This window comes from Anneissia japonica, unplaced genomic scaffold, assembly GCF_011630105.1.
Source record: "Anneissia japonica isolate Jap-2015-1 unplaced genomic scaffold, ASM1163010v1 scaffold288091_len1417266_cov198, whole genome shotgun sequence".
In the NCBI taxonomy this organism is placed as follows: domain Eukaryota; kingdom Metazoa; phylum Echinodermata; class Crinoidea; order Comatulida; family Comatulidae; genus Anneissia; species Anneissia japonica.
Genome location: NW_022684833.1, coordinates 120,628 through 146,001, shown reverse-complemented (window position 1 = coordinate 146,001; position 25,374 = coordinate 120,628). Strand labels below are relative to the sequence as shown.

Genomic DNA, 25,374 nt, shown 5'->3' with positions numbered 1-25,374 from the left:
CATACATAATGGGAGAATTTGAATTTCATCTTTGGTTCATACTTTTTTACCTCCCTAACATAATTAACCATGTAATTACATTGTTCTTCATACCAAATGATAGGGAAAATATTATTTTACATGTTGGTACCACAAATAACAAACTAAGATCCTATTGATTCAAGTATTAGGTTCAATATTCTGATTCTTATTTTCAAAGCGCTTCTCTCTAAACTTATCAGTTTACTCACATTTTGTTCCTGGACACACCTCAGAAAATTCAATAATTATTCGCTTTCTCTTCCCTGTATAGCCTCCAAAACTATGGCCCGGGGAGAAAACCCACAATTCATTGGAGAGAAAAAAAACTGTATATGTATTTTGTACATATTATTAGGCTCTAAAATTGATTAAATAAGCCGTTGAATCCATTAAATTGTCAAATTGTTCGACCCCTGGAACACTTTCGAAAGATTTTGAGCGATGCCCGACCACGCCCACTTTTTTTCGTCGGGGTCATCTCTCCCCTCCCCCTACCGTCGGGCATATATACTGGCACCACCCCTGCATTTTATGCCATTTACATAGTAAATATGATGGGGGCTGGATTTTAATCTATATGGAATTGCTGAGTCAGAAAACTGGAAAGAGATTTTAGACAAAGTGGACTAGGCAACCTGGAATTCGTCAAACTTGCAAGTATCCATGTCAGGATTAAAATGATAATTAAATAAATAAAAAAAAAAACCAAAAAAAAAAAAAACTAGTGGTGGCAAAATTCAGGGTGCATTGTAAAGATAATCTAGAGCATTTATATATTGCTTCAAATTATTGTACACAATAAACAGAGAACAAAAACTTTCAATACTTTTTTCAATTTTAATTGTTACTGTTTTTTGTGTTAATTGAGTTTCAACAGAGTACATTATAGGTAACGTAACACATAATAATTGAAATGAAAACATTCACAGTAGGCAGTCAATTCATAATTACAAGGTAATTACTATAATTTTCAACATATAAATGATTAACTAAAAACTGATATGTTCCTACTGTAGGTCAAATACCATTCTTAAGTCTCATATACAAGTCACTGATGCATTCAGTTACAAGGAGCACCTAAGCACTGATATGCAGATGGAAGATTTCCAAATAGCACTTACTACATTAACCGTTGTAGATTTAGTAGAACATTAAATTGTGCCTGTGATTACAGGGCATTAAATTATGAATATTTATTTGTAATATAGTGTTCAACAATATAAGGTTTAACTAAAAACAAAAGGCAGAGAAAAAAAAGTTGAATATTGAATTGATACATGTGCGCTTAATGATTTTAGGTCCATATCCAACCTTGACTAGACACTTGTACATAGCAGGTATAACATGGACTGTTTGTATAAATAAAAACAATGGTTTATATTTAATTTTACTTATTAAAATCACATATTTTATTTCTTAAAATATACTATTATTACACTAGTTGTGAATGCTGTTTACGAACTGATTATCTTCAAAACAGAATTTATGTTGGCCTATAAATTGAGAACAGAAATCAACTAGTTAACCAGAATATCAGCGAAGTATAATGTTGCCCTCTGTATAAGAAATAAGAATTACAGTAAAAGTACATAAGTTCATAGGCTAGATATAGGATATACTGCCACAAGCCAAAAACACATCAAGGAAACATTCTCAAAAATTCAAATAAACATTTGAATTGCTCATTTTACAAATTCACCTACTGTCACTACAGATAGAAAAAAGGTGAGTTTTTAATGACTTAGAAAAATGATATGATTTCACTTAAATTCTAACTGAAATATAAGCAAACAAGCATTTAAATTGTTGTTAATTTTCATGTTTATTAAATTTATGTGGCAGTATAATCTTTAATGTTGCACATTTTATGTGACTCATTTTAAATACTTTCTTTGTACAAACAAAATAAACGACTACAATATCATTAATTTCACCATCTCTTATCTCCAGAATAAACAATGATTAAGTTTAACTCCGATTAAGAAGCATAATTTGTTGACCGTTTACGACACATATTAGTGCAACAAAGAATATCCTACAATTAGCGTTTATATAATACAATCAGTAGATGGAGAACAGCCATTAATAATCATTACATCCACAACTAAACAAACTTTCAACAATGTTATCAATAATCTCATTGAAAACTACATTTTACAATCCTCTCCTATTCTCTTTCCATAACACTGGCAATTTTTTACAATCCAATAATCCTAGTAATTGTTTTACAAAAATAGATACATCTATGTGTTTCTGTCCAACTAATCAGGAGTTCAGTCATATGTCCTGCATATACAATATAATAAGTCATGGCCTTTATAAGCCACAATCATTATTTATTTGTACTTATTGTTTAGTTACATAAATCGTTTCAATTTATACATTTCTGGACAACCACCATTTAATGTTCAAATGGACAATTTGTGTTATTGGTTTTACATGGAAATATAATTTAGTAAGTATTTACAATTCATGATCTCATCCCACTGTTCCCTCCCCCACTCAACCAACGCCAATTTGTCATTATTTATCAACTGTTCTCTTTTTATGTGGATATTATTTTTTATATATCACATATTTATGTTCCCAAATTATTTATCTCGATTGATATACTACCCACATTTTACCCATTTGTACCGTATCACAGATGAATTGACAGTGTTTCTTCCACGTGGAATGCATCATGTTTGAGTTGTAAATCTAGATTCTTAATGATCCTAACTAGAAGGGATTACAACAATAATATTAATACATATCTGCTTTACTTCATTAAATATGAATAATAATCACTATCAACAGTTGTATATATATATTTATATATAATTATATTATGAATATAAATATACAGCAAACTTGAAGCACTCTTGCAACCTCAGTTGGAATGTCCAAGGGCTCTTTAAACTCTTTACTAATCACTACAGTATCAAACAAGGAATTAGTTGTGAAAATATAATTGTAAGATTAAACAGAATTTTAAAAGATATTCACATACGAAAGAATGTGATTCTTCAATAGGTTCTTGGGTATAAGCCAAATTTTACACACCATGTTTTTCCCGGGCAAATGTCCAGGGTATGATTTTAATAAGTAGCTCAGCTGACTTTTGCAAAATGAAAAAAAATCAAGGACTGGCTTTGAAATATGCATACAGAGTTGAAAAATTGCCTTTTAAATGGTCATCAATGAAGTGGGCTTATACCAGAGAAACTACAGTATTTGAATTATAGTGCATTTAAGGCAGGATTAGCCACTTAAACATATGGTAATCTTTACCATGATCCTATCCTAATAGCTTATATTTATATAGAAACATTACCTTGCATGAAAAAAATTTTCAACTGAGTGCAGACTTAATCTAAATAGAAAATAGATGTGAAACACATGTTCAGCTGTGCACAGTCTCAAACTCGAAATTCATAATAGCTGATGAGGGAAGTTGAGGCACGCCAGAGTCCTCTGAGTTCTCAGTGTTCTCATCGTCGGAAAAGCTGATGTGGAGGGTGTCAGACAAATCTAATTTCTTTTGTGGACTCGCGCTCAGACTAGATTCAGCACTTGCCATTTTGATATTGAAGTCGCTTGAGTCAAACGTAAATGCAGGTGATATCGGGTCGTTGTTGCGTGAATTCATTTCAGTTTCTGTTGTAGTACCAGAGGTCAAGGAATCGCTCTTGCTTGGGGACTCTGGTAGAATTGTAGTGATGAGCGTTGCATCTACTGTTGTGTTTATAGAACCATAACCGTTGAAAACTTGACGAGAAGATTTCTGCGACTGCTTGACTTTTTCATCAAGATCTTGTTTCTCGTAATTATTTGTGTTAGGCTCGTGAATACTAGAGTTCACTGATTTCACTGTGCCAGTGGGTGTAGACCCTGGGGACATGCTGACCCCTGAGGATGTTGATCCACTCTGGGGGAGTCCATATGTCCTATGTCTGCTATTTTTTCTAGAGTCTAACTGTTCAACAGATATATTTAGCATTTTAAGACTGTCCGAGATTGGTTCATTCTGACGGGAATCGCCATGATACACTGGATATTCATTGTTACTATCACTTCCACTGCTGCTTCTTAAGCTTTCCATGTTTGGCTGTCTGTACTGCATACTTCCACCAGTATGGGTACTAACAAGCGTGTTTTCAAACAGCTCTTTTGGCCTCTCTTGCAGCATTTGGGAGGACTGTACTCCTGTGTTACTAAGATCTGGTCCAGCACCTGGAGGATGAGGTGTAGTGGGATCTGTCAGCATGGGTATATCTGTAAGAAATGGATTGCCTGAAGTGTGCGTTGACGTCCCATACACTTGAGCCTCGAGCTCTTGGATGTGACTGACAAGTTCTTGCTGATGTTGGAGGAGATCCCTGTTCTGAAGCATCACTTGATGAAGTCTTGCCTGTTAAAGACAAAATTGACACAAATATGAGTGAATTGACACAGATGAGTTGGTAGTCAATGAGTGTAACACTTAGCGAGATGAGCTGATACATGCCAAAATTCTATTCAGTGGAATAATCTAAAAAAATAATTGGAATCATCCGCCCTGGCAGGCAGTATAAATCGTCTTCCACAAAGATATAAAAAAAATAATATACAAAATATACGATTCCTTGTGTATAGACAAAGACATGCGACTTGCACAATAGGCCATTCAACAACACTACACTACAGTAAAGTCTTCATGATCAACATCGAAAGGAAAGTGAGGATGATTATGTAATGCAAATTCAGATGGACAACTCCATTCATTTTTCGAAGTAAGTTTCACTAAAAGAAACTTGACATTTTCTTGACAGGTAAGTATTGTTCAGGAACTAAATTCATATTGTTATACCATACAGGTGTCTCACAGATATTTGAACCCAGGACCTGAGACTCAAGAAAATTATATATGTCAAAGACAAGCCAAACCAGTCACTTATCGCAAATCCTGTTTCAGAGACAATGGCCAAACCCATGATGGAAAGTCAACATTTTTGAAATCTATTTTGTTGTATTAAACTTAACTTTATATATATCTAAATATCATGCTTTGCTGTTATTTATTTTCAATATTAAAACAACAATTTTTTAATGATTTTGTGATGGTTAAGCCTCAGAATTGCCCAAAATCATAAACTTTGAAGGCTGATTTCTCAAATATTGTTCTTAGCTTATGTTCAAACTCCTGTAACTTCATAATGAAAAGTCGGATTTCAATGATTCATTTACCATTTTATAGCTCTCATTTTACACTTTAACCCTATAATAATAATAATAATAACTAAAAATCAATTTTTGCGACAAGTGACTGGTTTGGATTGTCTTTGCCACATATAATTAACCACAAATTTACAGTTCTACTCATTATTTTACTAGGCATTACCATAATCTAAAGTAGAAGTAAAATAAAACCCACCTGAGCTTCTATCCTTGCTGCAGACTCTGCGTTTAGTTGATCTTTGAGTAGCGACACCTGTGCAACGGCCACCTGTGTTTGTGTCTGCTGTTGTTGAACTTGCTGGTGTAGCAGCTGTTTCTGATGGTACCAGCTCAGTAGCGTGCCTCCTTTAGAATCTGGATCAGAATCTATCATGTACGGGGCATTGTGGGACGCCAGGGTGGCTGATATCTCTGCCTGCGAGAGAGAAATGATATAATAAATGTTTGTTTTTCTGGACTGAACAACATGTTATTTAAAGGTTGTTCACACTAAAACAAAAAACAAAAAAACAAAAAATAAAAAACAACAAAAAACAAAAAAACCTATCAGTTTTTATTATAACTACTGTTTTAAGATATTATTAATTAATGAAATGATATTCCAAGTGTTAGATGCTTTTAGCTTAATAATATGTATTATACATGTACATAAATACATAATAACCATATATTAATATTCTGAAGTACTGCTTGGTAAAAACAATGTTTTTTTTAAAATTATTTGGTTAGCTCCTAATATTGATTATTGTCTTAAGATACAATATAAATATTCCTACACTTTCATAATTTCATTATTATGTTTCCACAGGGAACTTAGTATCCTCTTGAATAAAAGCATGATATCAAAAGTCTGGCCATAAAAAATGATTATACAAAAATTTGAAATTTACATTTAATTAAAAGAATTGTTAGTTATTTTGCAATGCTATATATTTTTGATAAATTATATTTTCATCTGCATCACTTTACTCACAAATTACCATGACTATACCTACTCCCACACCACCTCCAACAGGACTTCCATTAAGATATAAACATTAATCCTTTACATATGAAAACATTGGATATAATTTAACATGGTGGTATGACTATCTAATTACTTAAAAGTCCATAATGTAACAACACAAGATCTTTATTAAAAAGTCTCAAAATTACAGGTGATTGATGTGCAAGTCTGAGTGAGTGAAGACTACACAATATGCATTACAGTAAAAGTAATCTTGTATCGTTTCAAGACATTACAAGTTGTCTGAAATGGTCGGCCCTTAGATTCACTGACAACATAGTGCTGTTTATGAGCGTTCTTGTCAATCGATGCGACAAATTTATTATCGCAAAAGTGAGTGACTCATGTATACCAATGGTCAATACGCAAGTCACAGAGGATGCATAAAGTATAAAGAGAGCAATGCAATGAATATAAGCACAGACATCCATAATATTATGGATAGCTGGGTTAAAGCCATAAATATTAGGAACCATGTGGCACAGTGGTAAAGTTCCAGGTTTATAAATCATAAGATCGGGGTTCGAGTCCGTCTCACTATCTATGGAACTTAATCTACTATGTCTTTTGCCACCCAGGAGAATAAGTGTGTTGAAATGCCAATGCACTGTTTCCTAGCAAAATCATTACGGAAACACTTCTCTAGGGAGTTATGTATGTGCACCGTATGGTGGTTAATCCAATTACTGCGATAATAATGTGAACCGAGTAGAGGACATAATTTGCATGATGCACTATTTATTTAAATGATATTAATTATCATTTTATCAATAATTATTTTGTATGATGCAGTAGAATTTGAATTACCTGATAAGACTTTTCATCTTGTCTTTTGCTAGGATCCAAATCAGAGATCCGGAGAGTTGTCTGTCTTGAAATTGATTCTAATGGGGATTCTGTCTCTACGCTATCTTGCCCATGCCCTATTGAGATCAAATATCATAATTACATACTGACTGAACATACCACTGAATAAATAACTACAAATGTTAATGGGATCTGGTGTCTTCTAACAAACTGACAAGAGTTTGTCAGCCGGTGAAAAGTAATAAAACAACAGATCCACAGAAATATCCAAAAAAAAAGACTCTAGGAATGTCATAATTAGCAATATTAATGGATAAGGAATCGTCTTCTGTATTTTGCAGCTTTACGTCGTGTTTGGTGACATCAATCTTGACATTATTTCCAAGGCCAGATTTAACATTAGTTTTTATCCAACCGCCAGTATCATATATTAGTCACTATGCAATTCACCACAAAATGAAAAATCTTTTTTTTTTTTAACTGTCTTACCAAAATATACCCATTACTGAAGTATTTTGCATACTACTTTTTTGATAATAATAAAGGTATAGGAAAAAAAACCCATGAAACATTTGTTCATTTGAAATCTCATTTAGAAGGATAAGCGTTAATATCCAATTCTAACTTAGACAATAAATCTTTAAAGTTATTACCAGGCAATTTAACGGTCTGTGCAAAAATATAATACATTATCTAAATTGAAAGACAATATCTTAGTTTGAATCATGTATTGGTAAAGTTTATTAACTCTACACAGATCTAAAATGTATCATAAAACAAGAGGAGCAAATGTAAAAATTTACTCCATGGTCAACAGAGAATTCTAAATATTAATGAACAAAATGAGAATAAGATGTGAATAGATGAATAAATACTTGACATTGATATATCAATACTTTTCTATATCTGATTAAGTGATATAATCAAGCTGTTTTTTAGATGTCAATTTTCTGTTCAGTTATCAGATTTTCAAATTTCATAAGTGCCTTCTTATCCAGATGTTTAGAGTTTTGTTTCAAGTAATTTGTCCGGTTGTCTGGCTGTCTGTTTTATTTCCTATTCATTTCACATCACCGGTGGTATTATCGCATTTCGTTATGATGTGTTTCTAATAGGTTTCCTCGTTAAAGAATGAAATATTTTGAATCATCGCATATTTAATGATTCCAGAGAGATGAAATGACTTTAAACATTAGTTAACTCGAATCATGTGATCTTACACTCAGGCCTGCTTACACTACAATGCCAGAAAGCCACCTTCCACGATATAGCTTTACTTTTTATATTATATTTATAGATTACTGTATATAAAAAAACTTTCCAGAAACAATAGGTTGAATAATTTATGATATAAATATTAATAAAGATACGTAGCCAGATATACTAGGTAGGATAATATACCCATAGCTTTCAGTATCATTTGGTGAATTGTGACAGCTGTGGTCTGCGATTACTGGAGCAGATGCAGAAAAATATATAGTAGCATCAGTTCTCAAAATATCAGATAATAAATATGATCAGTAATTTAAATTTATCAATCAACATCCATAGGAACTGGAAGATTTTTACAGTTTACAATGATGAAGAAGGATGAATGACATGTATAGTAACCAAATCTATGAAAACCTTGCTGTTAGGCAAAGCGCTACACATAAATCAAGAATAATTATTAACATTATTATTACAACGGTACCTCGAGCTCGGGAATCATCACTGTCGATACATTCATTATCGAGTGTGTCACCTGCAGATGTTGTCTGATGTAAACTGAGTTTGTGACAAACCTCAAAAGCTTGGCCAATAGTTCGAACAATACGCATAGCTTGGCTCTGAAATGTATGAAAAATATTGAATAAAGTAGGTAGCACACTATTATAATGTATTTTCAACATGATCACAATAGGCCTAAATATAGCAAAATCAAATGCATTATATACAGAATTAGAAACATAACATAAAACTGATCACATTTATACATAACAATGCAGGCCTACTGTACCACAATCTAGATGTAATTTGTTAAAGAGAAACAAATAAGTCAACAGTCTATAAGGCACTTAAGAGTAAATTTCAATTGTAAACTCATAATGGAATCAATGTACCCAATGATAAAATACCTGTGGCTGAAATACTTTCCTCGCCTATAAGGCCACATTGGGTATAGGCCCACCCCTACTTTACATACAATTTCAAGTAGCAGCATTCTCCCGGTCTGAAGCCCAGGGTATGTTGTGAAGGTACAAATAAATAAACATCCGGGTCCCCCACTCCCACAAAAAAAACAAAAAAACTTTCCCAATTTCATGTTCAAGGATATGGGCTTATACAAGTTACTATGATTTATCATACAACATAGATCATTGTATGTAGACTTGTTTAACATACTGCAGATTCCTTGAGAAAAAAAAAAAACCATGCAAATGCTATAAGAGTTTTACTTGTCCTACTAATGGCGGTCCAACAGGAATGTACAGTAGTATAATTGTAATCCACATTAATAGTTAAGAATAGTTATGAGTCGTAAATATATTAAAGCACTTTGAAAAATTTTTCTTTAATTGTGAAATTGCAACAGTGCTACCTCAGGAGTATTATTATTTTCTTTATCATTAGGCAAGACTTTTTTTTTATACCTTGTTTCCTGAACCCACCAATGCCAATGTAGTGGTTATTTAAAATATAAAAATATTTTATTTTTGTCCTCTTAGTACAACCACCGATGCGAAAAATTTCTTTATCATTATCATACTATCTTTAATTAATGATAGTTGTGATTACTTTTACATGTCATGCTCAGGAACCCATTGCTCACTGGATATTAAATATTTTCAATAAATATAAAATTGTATTTTTAGCCTCTTACTATAATGATCTTACTACTCCTGCCTGTGAAAAATTGGTCATTTCCGAAAAAAAAAAATGCAGGTAAAACAATTACTTGTGAAGATGAGATTTGCTATTATCATTATGATACCATCATTGATTGATTTTTTTGTCATATAAATCATAACCATGATCATTTTCATGATCGCAGAATGATCGTAGTAATAGAACATTTAGATTTGCACTCATATTTATGTCAAAAAAAAAAATCCTCAATGTGTTTGAAAAATAAAAGGAAAATTGTGTGGTGTGGAATATTTTTATCTATTGCATAAACATCATAAAAGCACCTAAATAAATAAATATTCTGAAAAAATACATGAATTTAGTGGTAAATATATGTAGCTTGATGAAATCAAACCCATGAAATTATGATATTTAATATAAAAAGTGTATTGTATTTCATATTATTACATCTTGATTTTTATCTTCATTCTTTGCTGTAAAGTTAATGAAACTGGAAAACTAAACCAAAGAACTATACAAATAGTAATATAATACACACTTATCATTTATAAATCCATTTTTAATCAACAACACATAATATGTCTACAAGTAACTGATAAAGCAACAGTAATTAAATGCAATTCATTACCTTCTTGGTTGATTTGAAGACATTACATTTAAAAACATTTGTTTGACTATCCCGAGCAATGTAACTAAATATCCGAAGTTCCTGAGAATCGTGGGAAACATAGAAAACCCTGCAAATCAAAAAGAATTACAAAATGGTTAATATATACTGTATTGCTGTAGGAATTTTATGTGGAATTTAGGTAAATATTTACAACCATACAATATCATAAATCATGAAATATGCAATGTTACAAATTGAAGTCATTAATCAGTGCTATAGTTCAAAGGGCAAATTTTAATGGTGAGGACTAGCATAAAGTAAATAGGGAGCTTTCGGTTGCACAATGACGGTAGGACGTAGAACGTAATGACGTCAGTAAAAGTCATCTGCGCATGTGAGAATTTTAAGGTCACCTCGTCAAGTAGATTTTGGAACGCAATTTGGCCAAATCTACGTATGCAGAGAAAGTATGATGCCAGGCAAGACGGTCGCGCATGAGTGATTCCGTTCTAGCGTCATCGCACAAATTGAGAGCTCCCTAATTACTGTTATTAAGAAACTGAACTGGTTTTAGTGGAACAACTACAAAATGTGGATGAAGTGCCTTACCCCAAGACACTGGCGCATAGCAGTGAGAGGTTAAAACACCCTGACCTAAAGGCTAAGTGCCTGAAGCCACCTCCAAACATTGTGCTCACCACTCAGTGCAGCATTACACAGATAGACTGTTTAAAATGTTTACTTTTTAACGGTATTCATTAAAGTACTATCTTGGCACAAAATATATTATGAATTCAACTTATGACAAATCCAATTTTTAAAGGAGTTTATAAGCAATTAAAGCGAATCTAGAGGGGAAAAAATGTTTGATATGTCATACAACTGATTTTTTTTAAGATACTAAAAGGTTATTTGATGAGAAATTTATGAACACTTAATGAGATACAGATTTTTGAATATTAAAAAAAACTGGGGGTAAAAAGGGGCATAACCACACTTTTTCCCAAAGTTTTCCCTCAGTTCATTTAAATATCTGTCTCATCAACTGTTTCATAAGTTTCTCGCCAAATATCCTTTTTGTGTCTTGGAAAAATCAGTTGTACCATACATAAAAAATTGTTTTTCTTCTGGAGCCTGTATTAAAAAAACACACAGCGGTGTGCTTTAAACATGTCTTGTAACAATTTATGGTAGATCTTAAAAAAAAAAATCAATGAATACCATTTTAGCAGTATCATTTGAATCTACCTTCAAACGCCAGTACCGATAGATAACAAATTGAATGTAATCATATAAAGCTTCACTTGACAATTAATTTATCAAGCAAGTTTTAATAAACTAGTTTACATCCAAATTCTATACTATCATCCTCAAATATTTAATTAGCATATACACCAGCGGCAAGCTAAACGTAGTGCCATTAAAAGTATACTTAATAGCTGTAAACTTTGACACTCAATACATCAGCCAGATATTAGAATCTTCTAATCTGCCTGATTGATTGTCAAATTAATGAATAATAATTCCCATCTAGCTTTAATATCATCGCAGCTACATGATGATCAGAATTTCAACAACGGATGCAATTTACTTATTACATAATAATGGCAACCATTATTTATTGCTATATGTACATGTAATTATATTACCCTAAGGTTTTTATTACTTTGTTCATTAACTGTTTTTTTATAAGTTTCAGTATTTTCTTTATTTTGTTATTTGTAAGTAGTTTATTAATAAATAATATAAAAACATATAATTTTGAATGGTTTTTCTATAATTATTCCAATGTGTACTGAAGCATAATTTGCATAGATTTGCAACAACTAATTCTATACTGTTGTAATAAATTATCTATAAACATCTTTTTGTTGTTAATATTTAGATTTGTGCAAAAGAAGCTTTCTGCATTTTTATTGTTGTTTTAAATGTATCTTTGGTGACATGGTGATATTCCCAAATGTTCATAATTTCCTGGATGTTCCATCCTCATTATTGGTATTTATCAGTCATTGTAGAGTATGGAGAAGTCCCTGTTGAGGCTAATGAAGCAACATCTGGTATGGCTGTATAGTTCTATCTAAGACCTGCACATAGCCTGCTATAGCCTGGGCATTGTATCTTGGGAAAATGTCTTAGTTCTTATTTGTCTATATCTATCGTTTTTAAAAAATAAATAAAAATAATATAAAAAAACCAAGCCCCTTACTGTATATATGGATAGAGCAGAGAGATAATTTATCCATCACATAAAAATCAACCCCTAAATAATGATGGGTAAAAAAACTGCTACTCTTCTCCTTAATACTCTCATAATAAGACAACCCACGATAATGGATTAGTTTTCAATCATTGGCAAAACATATTGCTTTTGAATAAGATGCAAATTAAAATAGTCTGCCTCAGGTAAATTATGATTAAGCAAAATGAATGATGAGGATGGGACAAATAAGAATAAGTGATGCAAAATGGAGCACATCATCACACCCCCATTTTTTACTATCAAATTTCCAACAGCCTTATCAATATAAAGTGCTTAAAATGTGGGTCTAAAACCAACCCCAGTGTTTATCACACCTATTTTCAGATACCTGGTTCTACAAATGGAGATGTGCTATGAAAATGCCACATTATTATTATTACTACTATTATTATTTATACATATATTAATTTATATTTATAATTGTCAACCTGGATAGATGAATCTACATCAGTCAATTATTATTATTATTATTATTATTATTATTATTATTATTATTATTATTTTACAAATTTATTTGATTATTTTGAGGAAATAAACACCCATCGTTTTTGCTGATTCCCACTTACCTGTAGACGGGGTGATGCATTATCATCAGTTTACACTCATCCCAAGTCCACTGCTTCTTCTGGAAAAATAAATAAATCCGGAAAAAAGTTTAAATTCCCGGCCAGTGAGTATATAATCACAAATTCCCAAAACATGACTCAATTTTGTTTGAGGTCAAGAAGTTGGTCAGAATGATTTGTGTGTTAGTATACACAGCCATGGAATATTAAGAAAAAAGGAATGGGGAGGACTGGGTACCATTTCTTTATACATTAGATCCCCATGAGTTAATGATAGTAATGTAATATATATATATATAAAACAGCTTAGATCCATCCATAAGGGGGAACCTTAAAAATTAAGAGGGTTAAAAACAGTACCTTAAGGCGAAAGTAGTGTTGCTAAGGGGAAACTTAAACGACGTTAAGGGGAAACACAGACAAAAGAGTTTCCCCTTAAAAGAGCCGAATAAAGGAAGTATATATATATGCCCGTAGCGTGTCTTAATTTGTGGGAGGTTCGTTTCGGTGTAAAGTGGACCCTTATCTACGATACTCTGGAGAACATTGTAAATATATCTACAAATATCAATTTTTCATTTTAAAGTGCAGACCTTCTTCAGCTTTTGGGTGGTTCGTCATAACCCCCTTAACCCCCGGGCAGCCATTTCCACATTTTCTTTTACTTTTATTGTTGTTTTTACTTTTAAAAATATTTCTACCTAACTTCTGTCAGTTATTAATGTATCTATAATTGGAACACCTGCATTTCTGGCTCATAAGCATGTGTAGTCTACAGTATTACTGAACAGTTTTATAGAATATTACAAAATTTGAATACAATATTATTTTTAAAGTGTGATCAAATCGGTAAATCTTCAATCAAGGACCGATATAAAAATATATTATATAGCATGGCTATGCATATCAATAGATAGTTGCAAGGCACTTATATAAATACTATATTTGCCTGTCAATTAAAGAGGGTAACTATATTATTGATTTTCTAACAATAAAAACACCAAATAAACTCATTATGATATTAGTTTCATAGCCTACATGGTCACAATATTTTTTCCCCTTTTTCCAATATATAAAATTCTCAAATGGCTTGTGTTGGATTAGTGGTTGATGTAAAAAGATATGACCTGGTGTTATGATATATCTCGTTCTTGACATTTTTACATGAATACTTAAAGCATTCCATCAATCAATTTAACTAACAGTTTTATTATTTTTGTTTATTTTATTTGTTTTATTGTTTTTATGGCATATTTTTTAATATTCAACTATAAAGTACCCTTACTCGAAGACACAAGTGAAATTCACAGCAAGTGATTCAAGCCAAAAGTTCAAGGTTGAAAGCCCAGATCACAACCACTTCCACTCAACATCATTCCAACCTATGTGTTTACATTATCACCACATAAAGGTACTACTGTATGCTAAGGTATGAGGATGTCACTTCCGCATATTGCAGTCTCTTTACCTTTTTCTTTTTCCGTAGGGAAACTTTGATCCCATCCACTGAGATGCATATGTTTACTTTCTTCTTTTTGATGGCTTTAGCCTTGAATTCATACTGCAAAAAAAAAAAAAAAAAAAAAATTAATTATAATTTATAATATAAAAATCTTTATGCATTAATGTGAAATAGAAATTCTCTTTGATGTTTATATTTTAGTTATGTAGTGTAAATTAATCAAAATACTAAAATTAAACTGTCTATTAAATTTTAAAAATATAAAAAAATGACTAAAGTTCACAAGAAAAAAACGGAACTTCGAGACAATCTTAATTAATGTCTTCAGTTAATTTTGTTTTTTCATTTTTATTGTCAACATTTACTTCTTTAAAGTACGACGATACAAAATAAATATACATACTGAGTTAACATGAACACATTATTGCACTAAATAAATTATACAATTATAAACAAAAAAATATGTGTATTTATTAAAATACAAGTTTTTGTTTAAATTAAATTTAGCTTTTGTTATTATTATTAGCCACTGTCTCAGAGGAAAGTCATAAGACATGAACCAAGGTGTATGACAGCAAGTGCTGTTAAGACCTGTCCAAACTATCTAATCTTATTTGACAAAAACATGTGAAATGCCTAAATATGGTCATGACATCACACGACTCCATGACCATATATAGGCACATCATGACTATATATGGGAGAATTTGATAATCTGAACAGAGCTTTAGTTCTAATATTATTAGTTACTGCATATAGAATATCAGCAAAGTCCATGTTCTAATTTACTGCAAAGAATTTGCTATAGTCATTTGGATCACCTCAAACACTCCCTCTATAAACATTACTATGTGATTTAGGTTGTATAAACATTCAAACAAAACACAGGTTTGACAATCACACACCCTTTCTATATAAGCAAAAAATAGAATGTGATTTACTATATCAACATTCAAACAAAACAGATTTGATAATCACACCTTTTACAAACAGACAAAGAGACCAAAATATAATTGGTATCCCGATGTTGTTATTGAATCCAAACTACAACATTGAGTGTTTACTTATTTACGCTATCCCCATAGACTCGCAAAAACGTTATCAGCTATTTAGTCGGAAAGATATTTATATAACATGTGAAACGTGATATTTATAACACCTTCGTAAAGTGGATACTAACAGTGCTTTTACTGAGCACCGTCATAATCGTGAATGTGTGAAGCTATGTGAATTACTTGTAATACTTGGCTACAATGTTCTTTTTAAGAGTTTAATCATATTCAATATTAACGGCCTCAATACTATGCTTCAACAAAATTTGAAACTATGATCATATTTAATATTGATACTGTTTTACTACATTAAGTTTGATCATAATACTGCAATTACAAATATGTTCAGTACTCTCCAAGTTAATATCTGAAAAAATCCCCCCGAAAAATCTTCAAGTTTAAAGCAGACTGTTCCATTTTGTAGAGAGTGTTCTCACTTGAGAATATAGAAAATTTGTCGGTTTATCCAAGTATTCACAAAAGAACTGATCGATTAAAACCTGGATCAAATAATTTATCAATTGCAATGAATAGCATATAAAACAATTCATTTTTAATAGATTTGCAGAGGTTTTGCTTATTGAAATCTTTAAATTTATTATTAGTAATATGATTTTTAGTAATTATTAAACAGTAAAACGAGAGCTGTAAAATGGTAAAATCTGACATTTCCTTATGACGTCACAAACATTCAAACATAGAGCTATTTAAAGAACAATATTTGAGAAATCAGCCTTCAAAGTTTATGATTTCAGGCATTTCTCAGGCATAGACTATCACCAAATCGTTAAAACTTGTTGTTTTAACATTAGAAATGAGGAAAGTAACAGCATGGTATGATGTATAGATATATAAAGGTTAGTTTAGTCCAATTAAATAGATTTCAAAAATTTTGACATTCCAGCATGTTTTGGCCATTATCTCTGAAACACGAATTGCAACGAGTGACTAGTTTGGCTTGTCTTTGCCACATATACAGTACACAAGATTAAGAATCCTAGTGGTGGCGTTACAGGTGTCAATGATAAAATATACTGTAAATAACAGGTTTTTAAATGCATAGATACAGATGTTTCTTCCTCCATGCAGATACTAAGGTATGGAATGCTGTTCTACTCCAACCTAATTTACCGTGAATATGATTACTGAGTTGAGCACAGGTCATAATAATAACGTCCAATAATTGGATTTGCACAAACAAAACTGCTGCATTGTTTATTTTTTCCAAAGATAATGGTGCTAAAAAAATAATAGCAATTCTAATTGCTTGATTGACTTTAAATAGAAGCATCAATTTAGGAATAGCTCACTGATAAGTACATTTAACCTTTTTGTTGTGAAATATCAAAGTTGAAAGATCAAAATCAGTCTGCGTAGCAAGCGGTTTTTTAACAGGTGGTTATAATGTCAATTTCATAGAAGGAATATGTTCATTTTATGAATGCAAATATAAATATCCATCAAATTTTTTCTTTTACTTAACATTGGTATATTAATAATACTGTAGCTGCAATGGGTACCCACTACATAAAGCGGACATCTGATTCACAGCTCCACATATTCAAACATTTTAAATCCATACAATTTATAATGTAGATCAGAAATGTCATAAAGAAATGCCACACGTTCAACTCAGTGGCAAATCTAGGGGGTGGGGGTGAATAAGGTGGCTAGCCACCCCCCCACCCCACATTCGGTTACCGTAAAAAACTTGTCTTGTGTGTGTGTGTGCTTCTCGTGTATATACATGTTACGTGCTAAGTAGGGAAAACATACACTTTCTATTTTAAGCTTAACTTCTTTTCAGATGTCATCTAAGAGCATCTAGCCATCTACTAATTCCAAAGAAAAACTCAAATGGAAGGGACTCCCCCCTTGCATCCCACCCCATTGCTAAATCCTAGATCCACCACTGCAACTTTACCCTATACTATACTATTCATAATACCTTAATCATAGACCCTGGGTCTGTGCTTTACTGTAACTATATTTGCAAATTATTCCAGTTGTCCACTGGGCTATATAACTAGAGATTTTAATGGCCACTATATTTTCTTAAACGTTGTCATGATTTAAACACAGAAAAAAAAAAGTTGTTGAAAAAGCAAATGTGATACATTAATGCAGCATCTCTGAGGAAATCTGATGAATGATCTTGTATAATCTAATCGTGTATTCAACAACTGGAGGCACTATTCTAAAGGCTTGTGCTTTCTAGACCACTGGGTAACAGGGAAGTAGGTTGGTTTCAGTCTTGGGGAAGAGGGGGTGTGCAAAAATTTGAAAATGTTAAACTGGGGGTGTGAAAATTGAGAAAGCAAAATTAAATCCCTATTCCAATGAAAACTTAATGGTCATATTTAGTATTTTAACTCACTTAGTAGAAGTAATTTACTGCATGGTGGGTGCATCTGCAACCTTCACATCCCCTCACCAAACCTATGCCCATGGATGGAAAGGGAAGTTACTCTAGTTTGGATAAATTGAAGCATTAATTTCATTGTAAACTTGGCTAGTGCTAAATCTAGCCATGCTGTGCAATAGGTTCCAGATTTTGCTATTATCTTATTGAATTCGGCAACACAAAGAAAAATAATAAATTCAAGAAGGAAAAGTGTTTTGATTTACATGTAGACATGTTTCTCCGTTAGGCTCATATTTCATTTATTTATTCAGACATAAAGTCTTTACATAAATCTACAAAATATTGAATATAACATTGAACATTTAGGATATAACAAATAGGCCTAGATTCTTTTGAAGTCAAAAATGTTTAACTGCTTACAGGCTCCCTGTGTAAGATTGTCAGGTCCAACAGGTCTTGCTAATATGATTCTTGTTGTTTTAACTGTTGCTAAGCAATTTGGAACTGTCTTATTTAGGTTAAAGAGCTGCTTATTTTATTAACATATAAGAAACATGACATTAATTTTATTAAGATTATTCTTTCATAGGCTGAATATGGAGCTATTTTAGGAAATAACAATATACATTCCTGTAATTCTATGGATTTATCCTATGACAATTATATTAAATAAAAATATTTAGTTATTAATCAACTTTTCACACTGGAAATGTAATATATATCAATATATACACACAATTCAAGACCATAAGAGACCGGTGTTTTCATGGACTTTAGCAGCTTCGGTTTCAAATTAGAAGGATGAAGATAAAAAGCATTTTTGAATTTTGAACCACAGAAAAGTGGTCTTTATTGGAGAGGTCTTTAAGTACAGGGAGACCTGTATTTATACAAATTTTATTTTATGGGTTGCAAGTCATTCATTCTTTATACTACAGTAAAAATTACTAAAATGATCATTAGATTGTTTATTTCATACACGTATTATTACCAGTATTTAAAATAATGAATTTTGCATTGTGAAATTTATTGGTTCTATTTCATTTTTTCTTCTTTCTTATTTTGTTAAGAGATATCAGGCCTATACTGTATGTCATTGTATTTTTTTTCATAATTCAAAATTCTTTATGGTATCTTTTATACCTCTCTGGATGTTTGATATATTACAGTGGATCTTTTGATGGCCGAAGAGGCATAAATAATACTATCCATTCAAACCTTCTCAAGTCATATCACCTTAGGTGTTTTAATAACTAGAGCAAGAACATTATTCTTTCCGAGAAAATTTTTTTTTTGTATCATAGTAATGGCATTCCTTTCCTCAGAGATGTTTTTATAAGAAAAACTAACATATATGATCAAGCTGGGAATGATATTTAATTGGGCTGAAATAAACACAATTCATGTTACTGTTAGTGGCAGGTAGAATGGAGGCTATTTATAATGCTGGCTAGTTTGAAAATTAGTTACAACCAATCCTTTAATACTTTTAACAATGCCAATCCAAAGTAGAAATGGCTAATCGTTAATGGTTTAAATGCTAGGAAAAAGCCATCCAAAGTACATATGATACCTTTACTACGGAGAGCCACCACTGTAGTATTTAAAGCATCAATATTTTTATTTTATATTTCTTCCAATGATATTAAGTACTATGAAAATAAAGCAAAATAATTTCATAATTGGTTGAAGTTTAATGACCATTTTTTTTCTGTTTTTAGTAAAGTTATTCATTTTATTATTTTTTTAAATTTAAATCTCCATACATCATTTTTGCTAAGTTTGAAATGAAAATTTCTGATAAACTGGCGCAACTACCGCTGGGGGACTTGCAGAGGCATAGGCATTTTGCACTACGTAGTTACCGTGTGTGCGTGGCGCGCTCTATTTGCGACTAGTTACCTGCTCAGGCTAGGCTGCTGAAAGTCCCCCATTGAGTTGCGAGACGGCGGCGCTGTTTCAAAACCTGATAAAATGGTGTACAGATACATAATTTATGGCTTCCTACTCTTTTCTTCCATTTCTTTTTTAACTTACCTGTAAACATTCTGCTCCCAACTTATACACACTGGATTAGCGTACTTGGCATGACAATTACGATGCCGATTAAATTACCTTACGGGGCTTGATGATTGCAAAATGATTGAGAATAATATGCCTTCATCAAACAAACTCACAATAACGAGCCGTAATGAGAATGACGACAATCGCAAATTGCGAATGTGGGCAACATAATAAAACCTAATTCATCAATAAGAAAATAATATTAACTAATGAAGGGATTCAATTGTAAAAACATCTGAATTGAATGTTAATAGTGATAGTCGAATCAATAATATGTATATAAAGAGCAGAAATTGAGATGCTTTGACGTAAGCGGGCCTCAATATATTAAGAATGGATTTGCAGAATATTTGAGTTGTATTCTTTTCTAATGGAAAACGACATGGTCAATTAATTCACATAATCAAATTTGATTATTTATTAATCCTTTCACTACTGTATGTTATTGTTAACTCTGATATGATATCTCTAATATGTAAAACAAAAACAGATCCAGAATTATCCTAGGGTAGCACTAATGCTGGTACAGTACTACTAAACTATACTATATATACCATTTACATCATAAAGAAGAATAACATTTTGAAAGCATAGAGATAATAAATCCAGAATTTACAAGCTAAGAAAGAAAATATATATTCCCATCTATCTACTAAATCACCCCAAATGAAATGGACACATTTACAAGACGATTACGTACCGTTCCACAAGGAATGTTCTCTGTAAAACCTAATGTTTCATGGACATTCCACATCAGTAGATGAGATTCCCTAAGTGCATTAAGCTTCCTACATTGTTTTTGTGAAACTCAAGGCCTTGAAAATGTAAAGACTTTCAATCTAAATGCTTCCTCCCCTGGTACTGAGGCTATTCAAAGTAGAGTTCATAGAATTCAATCGATATCAGAGCAAGTTATAACTTATATACTGTCTATGACAAAATCTGGAAAAAAAACCCCCTTCAAATATCAATTGAGTCATTGAATTGCTCATTAAAAAAGTTACTAATGTCCAATGAGACATTAACTGAAACAATTCAGTTAGCTGATCTAAACACGGAAGAGAATCTGTGATAAAGGTATAAAATTAGTACCTCCATGATCTGAAGGATTCTTACTACCTGTAGGTACATCCTTAAATGGTTTAACCAGCCAATTTAAGGGTGTATACAACAAATATTTATGAATCTATTAACAAGAGTACCACAGTCGTGTCATCACAACACCATGTGGCACCCTCTAGATGTTGGTTACCATTCATTAGGCCTGAATGACTTCATAATCTTAATGGTTTAGAATAGGCTTTCTGGAATATGCATTTTAAAACCTAATAATTTACCATCATTTTGTACTAAAAACACAAAAATCTTGCATTATATTAATTATCGAACACACATTTAATCATCAATTAACATTTACAAAGAAAAATTAAAGATACAACTTCTTAATAATTACGTTAGAAAATGGGATCAATGGTTTGTCAGTGGAGAAAATGGCGTTGGTTGAACGCATTTTGTGTCGCCGATAGCAACGGAGTAGTATCACGTGGTATCGTGACGTAACACTGTAGTACTCTACCGGTGAGGAAAACATTTTAATTTCAATTAAAAACTAAGTAACTCTGGAGAGGTCACTGATGGCAATTAATTTTGCATAAATCAGTAATTCTGTTGAACTGAAAATATTAATGTTTTCTGTGAAATTTGTCCTTTTTCTTTGATGAAATATAGTCAGGTTTATTTATTCACATCAATACATAAAATCACTTGTTTGCATTTTTTGATGAAATAATTGGAAATGAAATGAGAATGATATATTCAGGTTTATTTTTTCACATCAATACATAAAATCACTTGTTTGCAGCAAGAGAGCTGAAATGAGAGCAAAGTTATTGACATAAGAGGGATGCCAAAGGCATTGAGGACTTCAAAGTTCATTAAAAATATTTGTTGGGGGTTTTCCCTTAACTCAGTTAGTTAAGATTTAAGATAAGATAAGATAAGATACACTTTATTGCTCCAAGTCGGAATTGTACCTTTTAATTGTCAATAAATAATACTTCTGTGTATGTTTTTGTATGTGTTGTTAAGTGTATTAATATGAATAGGCCTAGATATTACTATGTGTCTCAGTTTGAGTCCATAAAACAACATCTCAAGTGATGTGTGTATACAGTACTTTAATGATGGCCTATATACAAGGTTATGGCAGGCCTATACATGACATGCCAATAAATATTATTTGTACCTTTTAATTGTCAATAAATAATACTTCTGTGTATGTTTTTGTATGTGTTGTTAAGTGTATTAATATGAATAGGCCTAGATATTACTATGTGTCTCAGTTTGAGTCCATAAAACAACATCTCAAGTGATGTGTGTATACAGTACTTTAATGATGGCCTATATACAAGGTTATGGCAGGCCTATACATGACATGCCAATAAATATTATAATATTGACAAGGAATTTGAAGAAATAGATTGAATGATACAGATTGAATTAGACCATATATAATCACGTCTCATACAATCTGAAGTGGTATTCTCGGCTAAAGCGATAAGATCAAAGCTAGAAACTGCATGGTAAATTGCTAGCGGGAGAAATGACATTATTGATGGATAAAAGTAATGTGTTTGGAAAAGCGATCCAGAGTACAACAGAAATCAATGATATATTCAAAAATATGTAAAAGACTAGCCAGTTATTTTTGAATACAATAACAATATAAAAACATTTATTATACAGTAGTTACAAAAGAATTAGACAGTCCAGTATAAAATATAATGTAGCATTGATTAATGTCAGGTCATAATTTATTTTCTACCAACATTTAACTGGGTAAACATTTAACTAAAAGGACATTTCACACTACATAAAACATTCATTCCCTATTATTTAGTTATTCAACTTTCCCCTGGTAAAATGGATTTAACACAGCACCAAGTGGTGAGTTGAGTGGCCTAATGGTAAGGCAAGAGTGCAGCTAACTACAGCTTTAACATCCACACTGATTTCAGCCGCTCCTTTCTCCCAGTTTCAGTTCAGTTTCTTCTCAGATAAGACTTGTCGTCATGGAATGGATGTGAACGTGCAGCTACTATCCATATAGAATTTAGCACAACGGCGCTGCAAGTTATGGATTATTCTCCTACCTTTACCATTAGGTGAAGGGGCATGAACAGGTGCCAGTAAGCACCTTTAGCTAAAAGGACATTTCACACTACATAAAACATTCATTCCCTATTATTTAGTTATTCAACTTTTCCCTGGTAAAATGGATTTAACACAGCACCAAGTGGTGAGTTGAGTGGCCTAATGGTAAGGCAAGAGTGCAGCTAACTACAGCTTTAACATCCACACTGATTTCAGCCGCTCCTTTCTCCCAGGCCTATGTATTAATTAATCAGATGAAGATTGCAATGTCAAATGTATTAATAATCTACCAATAATTAAAAATAATTTCTCCAATTAAGAGGGTTGTATAATAATTAAATTGGTAGTCCTTTTAATAATCTTGCTTTAATTACTAATTCAATTACTACAATCAAAAAGATGTCATTACAATTCATTAAGCCCAACAGAAGGAACAATTATCGTATATTTGCTTCAGTTGTACCAGAAGGTATCAAGATGCTTACCCCGGGCAAGTTAAAATTGATATCAAATTAATGTCAATGCTACCGTACTTCGCTGCAGTATATTACCTCTTTAAAATTTTAAAGAGCAGGCCTACCTTGATTTTAAGAGTTTTCTGAAAAGTATGTAAGAATAACGTTTTACGCAATATTTCACACCACATTATTACACAAGATTTAACATTTTTTGTACAAGAACTGGTGCCTTCAAAACTGTAGGCCTATGTATTAATTAAAACCTGTTAAAGATTAGAAGGACTTTTACAGTATTAATGATATGTGATGAGCTATAATACTTACATAAAATTTAATATTTAAGTTATTTAATATTTAAGTTGTATAATTTGTAATCAGAATTATTACAATGATAATCAAATTCTCATCAAATAACAGACATATTATGGTAATACCATTTCTATACATATGCACAATCTACCATTAAATTGGCTGGGTTTTCAATAATATTAGGTTTAGATTTGTGATTGAGTGTTGTTATACAGTATGGATTTAAAAAAATCAATATTTAATTAAATATAAATAATTATAATAGGCCTAAATAAAATGATAAATAAATTTAAATTGTCATGTTCATGACTACCACTGGTGAGTTGTGTCTACAGTTGCAGAAAATATTAAAAGTTGTAGTTGAAGGCAACGATTTTAAACAGAAGATACTTTGAAATGAATTTATCTAGAATTTACCACAAGACAGCCTATCTTTAAACCACTAATACCCGATTCACACGTGAAGTTAAATTTAACAAAAAGTAACAAATTGTAACCGAGCGATCTCCCGAGTTATTCCTACCGAGATAAAAAGCATTCACACGCGTCTGTAAGGTAATGCCAAGGTCGTGTAAAATTTATTCAGTGTTTATTCAATGAATCATTTTTTCCCCTACTGTGATATAGGTCTAGCCTACTGTAGGCCTAGTTGAGAACCCCTGTCACAGATGGACTGTTGAACTCACCATCACAGTAAACATTCGAATCAATCAATGCCCTTAACAACTGCTCTACTACTACTACTACTAAACTAGGCATAGCTTCCAATGTTTCTGTCGACTCTTGATAATACTAGTAATCGTACTAACACCATCCCGACGTTCATTTTATGTATATCTTCTTCTTCTACCATTACTAATTAACATCAATAACAAGGGTAATTCATTCATCATTGAGAAAAACTAGGCCTATCTATTTCTAGTGGATCAGAATCATCTGCAGAAGGAAGAAAATTCAAAGAACCCCGTGAAACACAGTAGATTGTTGTTGTGTTGAAATCCCTGCGCATGCGCAGATCCATCCGTGCTACATCTCGGAAGCTTTACCAGCCTCAGCGATTACCGAGACGTTCCGAGATTTTACAAGGATATTACACAGAGGTACTTTCACATGTGCCGTAAAATGTTACTTTTGGTTACATTTTGTTACATTTGTACGTGTGAATCGGGTATTAGTTACAAATCTATTC

The 25,374-nt window shown here is 32.0% G+C and overlaps 1 protein-coding gene across 1 annotated transcript; it reads right to left on the bottom strand.

Annotated features, from left to right (window-relative positions):
* Positions 1-838: 838 nt before the first annotated feature.
* Positions 839-14,879, bottom strand: LOC117107536 (capon-like protein). The gene is made up of 7 exons (XM_033249241.1): positions 14,791-14,879; positions 13,323-13,381; positions 10,512-10,620; positions 8,727-8,862; positions 7,034-7,149; positions 5,417-5,635; positions 839-4,414 (listed from the first exon to the last, which is right to left on the bottom strand). The coding sequence occupies exons 2-7, from the start codon at positions 13,346-13,348 to the stop codon at positions 3,407-3,409; spliced, it is 1,614 nt and encodes a 537-aa protein (XP_033105132.1). The 5' UTR covers positions 13,349-13,381; positions 14,791-14,879; the 3' UTR covers positions 839-3,406.
* Between the last annotated feature and the right edge of the window lie 10,495 nt (positions 14,880-25,374).